The following is a 9,836-nucleotide window of genomic DNA, read 5'->3' as shown; positions in this document are numbered from 1 at the left end:
AGCTTACCTGTATACAGGCATTTCAATACAATACACTAGTTTGGTTTTCTAAAGACTTATTGGGTGGGTATTTTTAGAACGCCGGTCTGGGTTGGGTTAAATCTTGTTGCCACCAAGAAGTCGGGGAAACTAGGATATTCCAGGATTTTGGAAAGAGTGACACGGGAAGGGGACAGGACTTCACCCCAAAACCTACAAGTAAGTTGATTCACCATTGAAATTTATATTAATGAATTCCGTTAATGTCAATTATTGGACCAAACCCTAGACATGTGTGCCAATGAATGAGAATTTTTCAGCATGCCAATGTTTTGTTGTAAGTGGGATTGGGGTCCATGTACGATTATACTCAAACTGTTGTTTTTAATAACTAATTAACATTTTGTAATTACATTACAAATTTTCAGAACATGAATAATAAACGAATTGTGATATTTAATGGAATTAGAATATGCATAAACGGAACTTTGTAAACAATGCTGGGCACCACCCTGTCACACGTTTTCATAAAATCCCACAAAAAGCACCTGATGGGTTGGGATAAATTTTAAAAAGCGAATTGCAAGACAAATCTCATATCAAAATCTGACCTTGAATATAATTGCTGAAGATTTTTTAAAATGATTCTTTAGTCAGACACGCTGAATGAGTTACTGTGGTGTGTATGGAGTTTGAAGAGGTGCGGTGAAAGTCGTGTTATCAATAATTGTTAATCACCGTCAGCAGTTGCTTCGTTGACTCGGGGATTGATTTGAAGAAGGTGTATGATTGTGGGTATAGCTGTACAGAATATGGGAATATAGATAGAAATTAGTGTTCATATACACCATTTCCAAAATATGTACCTAAATGTAACGCCCTTCGATAGTTGTGTATATTAGTGTCTAATTCTGTTATGGAAGCCCCAGTATCTTTTGCAGTTGTTTGAGGTCAGACTTTATTTTTGAGAAGCACAGAATCCACACGTTTTTTATGTACCATCTCCCTTCAATAGCCTTCCATGGACTATATTTTCTGTTTATTTGTTTTAACCACCAAAAAAATGTAGTCGAACAGTCTGTGATAGAGGGAGAAGGGGGGGGGGGGTCGAGGTTCCAATACCCAAGTAGCACTTCTGACAGAAACTATGAAGAAAAGACAGTCAGCAAATTCGTTTAGAATAGGCCTAGAATGCTAATGACTTATTAGATTACTTCATGAATAGATGTATGCAACTTTTGTAACGGAATCATACTTTTAAAACCAATATTGACTGTTACCAGAAAGAATAATTTAACGTTATAAGGGGGCGGATCCAGTGAGATTTGGGCAAAATACTTAGATTTTTTATTTCTATTGGAGGGGGGGGGGGTGTTAGCTGCAGAACTGTAGCTCTCTGAGGAAAATATTGGGATAGATCAGAGATGTTCTGCAGCTAGGGGAAGGGTGTGTGTGTGTGTGGAAATCTGCAGAAGTAAATCAGACAAATCTGTATTGTACAGATGATAGTCTTTTTAGTAATCCAAGTTTCCTGGTTTGAGGATCTGGAAGTATAAACTGTAATAAAATAATTTAATAAATTATCCCGATATCTATGTTAAATAAGTCAAATTTGTTTTGCTCTTCTTCTCTTGTGTGGTTAATTTACGTGTATATAATTAAACACCATTGTTAATTATACTATAGTTGTATTCTCATAGTTACTAAAATTGTATCACAGGTTGGTACTTTTGGACAGTATCCTGTTCTCCCCAACAATGGTTGTCCATGCATACTATTACCAAATATAACAACGATAGAAAAATTCAAAAGTTTTGTTATTCTATTGTTTATTGATAAAAAAAATCATGCTTTTTGGATTTGAGAATGTGAATTGGAGTTAACGTTATATTTTAAAAAAAAAAATCTGCACTTAAAGTAAATGAAGGTGGTATAAGTGGATTCGGATCTTTTCTTATGATTTGTCCTATGCAACGCCTAAGACAACTATGTGGACTTTTCAATATTTTGGATCATCCATCATTTCACGCATTGAAAATATTTTAGAAGGAATTTAAACATTTAGCTAATCTTTTTTTCAAAAATATCTTTTGTTTCATTCCAGGCAAGAATGAGGCCTTTATGTATCCTGCTTTTTGTGACCGTCACCTATCGATATGTGGGTGCACAGGGCACTTGTCCGGTGTCCGGAAGCGATAGTTGTCTATACACAAATAGAGCATTTATACCGACGACTAACAATGACCCTAGCCGCCATTACTATATAGGTGGACTTTTTGGCATCCACGAGAGAGTCAATGATGCTTACGCATGTGCCAGCGCCCCCATACGAGAGGAAGAAATTATCAATTTGGAAGCATTCCTGTGGGCTGTCGAAAATTACAGCTCCAATCATATCGGGGTGTCGGTTGGTGGAGTGGCATTCGACACTTGCTCTCGTTACCAACAAACCTTGGAAGACATTCTGAGTTTCGAAACCTGCAAGATTCAACTGAATGACGTCAACCCACCTTCTCCACGAAATCTCCTGGCTTACATTGGGCCCGGGGACGACTACAATGCCATGTCGTCTGCACGACTTTTGAAGGATATGAATAAAACACAAGTGAGCTATGGAGCCTCCTCCAGTCTGTTGTCGGACAAACGAGAAACTTATGACTTCTTCCTTCGGACGGTTCCCAGCAATGCTATTAAAATGAAAGCCTTAAGTTCATTCATTCGTAATTCACTGAATGCAGAGTATGTGCAGGTCCTTCATGCAAACGACGAATTTGGAATGGTAGAGTACACACACTTTAAAGAAGAGGCTGCACAACGTAATATCTGCATTGTATATCATGCGGGTATATCTACAGAGCCATCAGATGCAGATTTGGTAACTATGGCAAATGCAGTAGCCCAAAAAAAGGCAGCTCGCCATGTAGTTGTTTTAGCCTCAAAAACTCTAGCAAGAGTTATCCTCGAAAAGATTAAAGATCATAATCAAAATGCGTTTTCAGAGCTGTTGTTCTTTGGGACATGGGACTCCAGTGTTGTCAATGGCCTGGGTGTGAGTGCATATGCAACAAGTCTAAAAAGTCCAGATGCATTCAACGCTGATGTAGCTTTGTTTTATAATCACCTGGATAGCCTTAAACTCAAAGAAAACGTCAAAAACAAAAAATGGTTTCAAGAATACATGAGCACAAAACTGAATTGCGTCGGCGATATCTGCCAAAACAAGACAATCGTTGGTATATATAAGAAAAGCCCACACGTCCCGTACATTCTGGCTGCTGTGAAAGCTGTCATCCAAGGCATCAAAAATGGTGCGAAGACGGTTTGTAACACCGGCGACCTGTGCTCAAATTACCTGAACACCAACAACCGCGGCCAGCAGATCTACACGGGAATAGTAAAGGTCACAGATGAATCTGCTGGCATCCCTTACTTTCAAAGCAGTGGAACAATGATAGGGGATGCATCCAATTCATTTAGTAATCTAAATATTTACTTGCATGAGGCACCAGATGGACTGCCGGTGTCGTCTGTTATCGTAAGTATTGGCACACTGTCATGTACACATGTGTTTGATAAAGGGTTTATACATGATAAATCATTAATCGTGATTTCATAATTGTGAATTTTCTTTACTTTTGGAAATTTGGATTAAGCATTTACAAATCCATAATTGAAAATTTGTTGTTTTACTTCATGTTTGATCTCGAGGGAGCGCATTTTCACACGTGTTCGCAATTCTTAACGTTGACACCTCTTTCCTGTTTCACTATATACATAGTGGTAATTGTTTTTACAATCTATCAAATTCAAGACAAGATCCGAGGATTGCATTTTCTTTGATTTGGTTATGCTTATCTTTTACTCATTTTACTGTCGTAAATTAATGTCATTGAGCTTTCCCCTGAAGATTTATTTCATTGGTCAATTGAAATGCAAGTAGGCGGATCTGTCAAAAGTTGAGACATGTGTGAGTGTGCATGAGTAGGATTCTACCTAAATTCTTTGTGAAATTAAGTCTAACTTTTTTTGTGTGAAATTTTATAGTTTGATCTTTGTTAAATTGAGATATACAAAAAAACTGACATTGTGAAATTCATTTTGTAAAATTTGTTGATATTCGGACTTGAATAAATTTTGGAACTTTAGATAATAGCTGTGTTTCTACATAGTTACACACGTGCATATTATTACAACACATGTTAACCATAATAATTATCGTTTTATAAAATAAGGAAGTGTTGTTTTGAATATGATGTGTATCGGAATATCTTTATTGATACAACATAAAGGAAATATTTTTGATTTTTCGTAGGTTGCCAAATACGACACTAGCTCAGGACTAACCTTAGAAAAAACCCAGACAGCCTTTTCATCGAAGTGTCCCAGCAATCCTTGCTTGGAATGCAATGAGGTACCTATAACTACTACAACAATCTCCTCTTCAACATCCGGGGTCACAGTTTCCACAACGACGGACCCGACAGAGGGCGGGAAATACGTTGTGTTGAGATTCCCTATTGACGAGGAAATGACCGGGATATATGCACCTTCCACAAGTAGAGATATGTACGCTACAAGGTTTGATATTGGACAGAAATGGATTATCGCCCTTGGTGTTTTAGCGGGTTTAGGGATTCTATCTGTTCTTGTCTTTGAAGTATACATCCTTTACAAGTTGCTTGGAACACGTATTGGACGTCAGTGGCGCACAATGTGGCTTGGTCAGTTGTTGTTGTTAGGGATATTTCTGTCCTACCTTACTCTTTTCGCCTTTATCATCATACCCACTGATGTGACCTGTGGTATAACTAGGTTTGGGGTTGGCTTCTGTTATTCCATTCTTTTTGCTGTCCTGTTAGTCAAACTTATGGTTGTATTAACATCGAAATCCTCCGAATCTATCCTGGCGGACATGGAATCGCCAAACTACCTCAAGGGTATATATCAGTTCCTAATGTTTATATTTGCTGTCGGCGTCCAGGTTGTTATAGATGTGCAGTGGCTTATCCAGGTTCCACCATATGCTGTCAAAGTCACTGCAAATCATGGCGGAGAAGAGTGGATTTGCAATCATTTTACTTGGCAAGCTAGTAAAGGTTGGAATGATATGCAAGATTTTGTGAGAACACCCTTCGAAAACCATCTTTTATCTCTGCTATACATTATGTTTCTTATTCTCATGACAACCATTGTTGCAATGAAAGCCCATGGCATCATCACAAATCACAGGGAGAGTGTGTTTATCGGAATTGCTGCCGGATTCTCTATACCCGTTTGGATTGCCTGGGGGCTGGTTGGAGGATTGAATCGAGACCATTCGTATGCCAACGAATACGGCGATGCCTGCATTGCTTTTGGACTTTTCGCAACAGCAACACTTTGCCTGTTCGCTCTATTTTTACCCAAGGTACGACAACTTGTCAACATGGGTGTGGAGGGAATATATTTAGAAGATGACCGAGACACCTACTACGCAGGCTCAGTGATCATGGCGCCACCTAGCTACAAGAGCAGACCAAGTTCAATGGTATATGTTAATTCAGGAGAATACTCCAATCCAGTTGTCATTGGTAACGGAGATCCAAGTAAGTTAACAAACTCGAACTAATGTTTGATGTTTCATTGTAAGTGTTATGATTTTCACTGCTTGAACATACAGCAAAACTCTTACCATTTTTTTAAGACCACCTAAAACACCCAGGTAGTATGTACAGCGGTCATAGCGCCCCGGTGTATACCAAACGAAGTGAGCTGGGAAGCAGTCGCGTCTTAAGGGTGACTGGAGACCTGACAGGGAAACACCCGACAGAACGCAGGCGCCCAGTATCAGAGATAGGCTATTCCGGATATGCAGGGTCCTATAGGAAAACCAGATCAGAGAGCGGAGGGACACTTAGAAGTGCGTAGTCTCATCAATTAGATATATGCTTTATAGACAAGGTTGTTAGGGAGGTTCTCTACATTGTCATAATGGCTGACTTCCTTTTAAAACATGGATGAAAATATAAATATCAGCAATATTTGTCTATTCATTTGAAAGATTATCGCCTAGCTGAGTAGCTCCGTAGGTTGCACGTCCACTGCTGAACTGTAGATCGCGGGTTCGAGTCCAGCAGGGGATTTTAATTTTTTTTCTCAGATTGCTTTCAACTAAAACTGCATTTTTTGACTAAATAAAGTAAATTTGAAAGTTTTCAATTTCAAAATATTGTTGTACATATCATCCACTTTTCAGCCATATCAAATTACTCTGAAAGTTGAAATTCAACTTTTTTTTTTATCACTCCGGGTTTTTTTTTTTTTTATCTTGCAGAAGCCCGCTCGCAAAGGGAACTTGGTGCTCTTTGAAGATGGACGAAGTAAAATTAAAGTCCTGCAAAATGCTTATAAAGACAGTTTAGCGAACTACCATACAATCCATGAAAATTGGCTTCATGGACAAAACCTGAACAAGAACATTCCCTTTAACATTCGAACATACCGATGGTTTTCAATACAAGGACGCGGTATTTGAAAACGAAAACTTGCCATGTAGCCAAGTACATGAAATATTGGCTCAAAATATTAATGTGTACTTCCGTTTTACCATCTTTGATTTGGCGGCTTAGATTTAAGACTTCATTTTTCTTCACTTAGGTTATAACTATATCATTGCATAATAAATTTATCCTGTAGTTGTGTCTCTGATGAAGAATCTCGTGTTTTGAGGTATGGAATTCTATAAGACCCGCACTTTTGATATATTGTCTATTTTCATTGGTAAAGATTACACGTATTTATGCATCTTCTCTGTACAGAACTTTTATCAAAATTTGTTTATAAATGTGTGTTAATACTGAACTGTGTGATAGTAGTAACTTTGCGAGCTGTATAAATGTTTGTTTTCCTTACCACCCAGTGTATGTTATTGGCTGTGAGGCTGGCCAGGTTTCAAAGCCTATATCTATATATTTGTATGGATGAGTCACATGAAAACATTTCTTTTGTTGAGGTGCGTGAATGTATAAGGGTATTTTTTTTTTTTTTTTTTTTTTTGCTTATCAGATTTGTACAATATGACAATACTAGGTGAAATATATATATTTATATGTAATAAAATATTTTATGAAAAATATCGTTTGTTTAGTGAATGGGAGCCTAATTTCAGTAATTGACAAACTCTGTCTACACATAAAGCTTTAGGTCCATTGAGGAAGGTTTTAGGCCGATCTCGTGTGATCCTTCGAATCGATGACGTCAGATAAACCCTGTAATTGGGGAAAGCGACGATACCTTCATATCTAGCACATACTTTGTTATGCAATATTTTGAAGTTTTTCTGCTAATTTGTGCAAGATGATGCACCGAGTATACCCCAACATGCGGGGTGTAGGCTATACTATGTTGTGATCGGGGTGTAGGCTATGTTGTGACGAGAGTGCAGCTACCGAAGCGGAAATATAGATGGTTGATGTTCGTTTTTGCATACTATCTCAATTTAAGGATATACTTCACAGGAAAGCATATGGTTACGGAAGAAAGCATTAATTCAGGAATATATGGAAACAAATATGTCCACTCATGACTGCACTTTCTAGTTCTATCAAACACCTCAACACAATTCCGACGATTATGGTAATATAATTAAGTGTGGGTATAGCTTTGGCCAGTGCTTTATTTTTACTGGTAGTAAAATTATTTTCACAGGTAGTAAAATTAATTTTACTGGTAGTATAAATAATTGTGGGTAGAATGACCAAGCATAGACGATCGGGGCAAAGTTTGACACTACCGCGTGTCCACGATCAAATACCAGGACCACGCTTTGTTTCATCGTCACCTTTATATGACCAATAAGTACGTGTAATCTGTATAAGTTTATGCATATACAGTCAGTGAATAAAACCAATCGTATTCAAAGATATCAACGAAAAATTAATGTTGTGCATGGGGTGTAGGCTACATGGGGTGTAGGCTACATGTTGTGCACGGGGTGTATGCTACCAGATTTCTTGTACATATAAGTGCTGAATGTCATTCAATATTTAAGCATACTAATGTAGTAGAACTTGCATTTGTTGTTTTATATGTCAGTATTGAATGAAACTCTGAAAGCAAGACGCTGATTACATATACAATCCAAGACATATTTACACGCGGTATGTCTGTATACTATGATGTACTGAACCAATCAGTTCCCTAAAGCCTTTGTTTCACGTTATTAACTCAGTCAGCACACACCACATACGACATGGCCATACACACCCTAGAGGTCATCTAGAGGTCATCTTTGTCCTCATCATGGCTATGCATAGCATACCTTAAGGAGGTACTCCACATCTTCATAATGGCTGACTACCTTTTAAAACGTGGATGAAAATATAAATATCAGTAATATTTGGCTATTTATAGAAAAAGTTCTCGCCTAGTTGTGACTGCTGAACTGTAGACCGCATGTTCGAGTCCAGCAGGGGTTTTAAATTTTTCTCAGACTGCTTTCAACTAACTAAAACTGCATTTTTATGCCCCCGAGATCGACAATCGGGGGGCATATTGTTTTTGTCCTGTCTGTCATTCTGTCTGAAACATTAAACTTGCTAATAACGTTTGAACAGTAAGTGCTAGAGCTTTGATATTTCACATGAGTATTCCTTGTGACAAGACCTTTCCGTGGGTATCAACATTGTGGACCCTGTGACATTAACCTTGGAGTTTGACCTACTTTTTGAAAACTTCAACCTTGCTAATAACTTTTGAACAGTAAGTGCTAGAGCTTTGATATTTCACATGAATATTCTTTGTGACAAGACCTTTCCGTTGGTACTAAACCTTTTGACCTTGACATTTGAGCTACTTTAAAAAAATTGGCATTGGTCATAACTTCTAAATGGTAAATATTAGAGCTTTAGTATTGTAAATGAGCATTTCTTGTGACAAGATCTTTCTACTGGTACCAAGATATTTGTCCTTGTGACCTTGGCCATCTTCGGAATTGGCCATTATCGGAGGCATTTGTGTTTCACAAACACATTTTGTTTGACTAAATAAAGTAAATTTGAAAGTTTTCAATTTCAAAATATTGTTGTACATATCCTCAATTTTTATCCATATCAAATTTCTGTGGTGTAGCATACCTCCTTAAGCTTATGTTCTTTGCCTAAGCATATTAGGGTAAGCTAGGGCACTGAATGTAGCACAAGTGGAAGTGGATTCAAGGACAATTATGGACAACAACGGCACAAGTCGCCACACACCGATACGTCTCGAACGTGTTCCAAATATAAGAAATTAATAATCGTTAACAAAAAACATTTAACATTTGCAGTATGAATCAAAATTTATCCAGTGGATAGTTCTATTCTACTTTAAAAAAAGAGACTCATTTTTCACTCTATTCTTCCTTTCGCTATGCGAAAGAAATACTGGTTTCAAAGATGCATGGGGAGAGGGTGTGTGTGTGTTAATGTGTACCCTTGATATTGTCAAAAGACTCACAAGCATCGTAGACCATTAAATCAAAAAGGCCATTTTTTGAAATATTTAAATAAAATAATTTATATGTTTAAGCGTTACATTTTAGATTGAATATCCGATGAAGTGAGATATTTGATATGGTTTTATTTTTCACTTTCAAATGTTGTTCTAGTTATTTCCATGGAGGAATGGAAAATTAACGTTTTTGAAACTAACTGATAAGTTATAATCTTTTTTAAGAATGTTACCAAATCAATGCGAGCCACAATAGATATTAATCTGAGAAAATATTCAACGATGTGTCAGCATAACTCTTTAATATTTGAATACTGGTTGGTTTCAATGCACTATATGTAGCATTGGTAGTCGTACATGTACAATGGAATCAAACATATCCCCATACA

The 9,836-nt window shown here is 37.4% G+C and overlaps 1 protein-coding gene across 1 annotated transcript; it reads left to right on the top strand.

Moving 5' to 3' along the window:
- LOC125663587 (metabotropic glutamate receptor 3-like) lies at positions 1-7,091 on the top strand. The gene is made up of 5 exons (XM_048895858.2): positions 1-198; positions 2,084-3,514; positions 4,292-5,564; positions 5,663-5,878; positions 6,293-7,091. Exons 2-5 carry the CDS (start codon positions 2,090-2,092, stop codon positions 6,325-6,327), a joined length of 2,949 nt encoding a protein of 982 aa, XP_048751815.2. The 5' UTR covers positions 1-198; positions 2,084-2,089; the 3' UTR covers positions 6,328-7,091.
- The last annotated feature ends 2,745 nt before the right edge of the window (positions 7,092-9,836 follow it).

This window comes from Ostrea edulis, chromosome 1 (assembly GCF_947568905.1).
Source record: "Ostrea edulis chromosome 1, xbOstEdul1.1, whole genome shotgun sequence".
In the NCBI taxonomy this organism is placed as follows: Eukaryota; Metazoa; Mollusca; class Bivalvia; order Ostreida; family Ostreidae; genus Ostrea; species Ostrea edulis.
This window is presented reverse-complemented; position numbering and strand designations above follow the sequence as displayed.

Excerpts from the sequence above, each read along its gene's own strand:
- LOC125663587 (XM_048895858.2), top strand. The coding sequence starts at position 2,090 with ATGAGGCCTTTATGTATCCTGCTTTTTGTGACCGTCACCTATCGATAT. Across the intron at positions 5,565-5,662 it reads CATTGGTAACGGAGATCCAA|ACCACCTAAAACACCCAGGT; the intron begins GTAAGTTAACAA and ends CATTTTTTTAAG. Across the intron at positions 5,879-6,292 it reads GAGCGGAGGGACACTTAGAA|AAGCCCGCTCGCAAAGGGAA; the intron begins GTGCGTAGTCTC and ends TTTATCTTGCAG.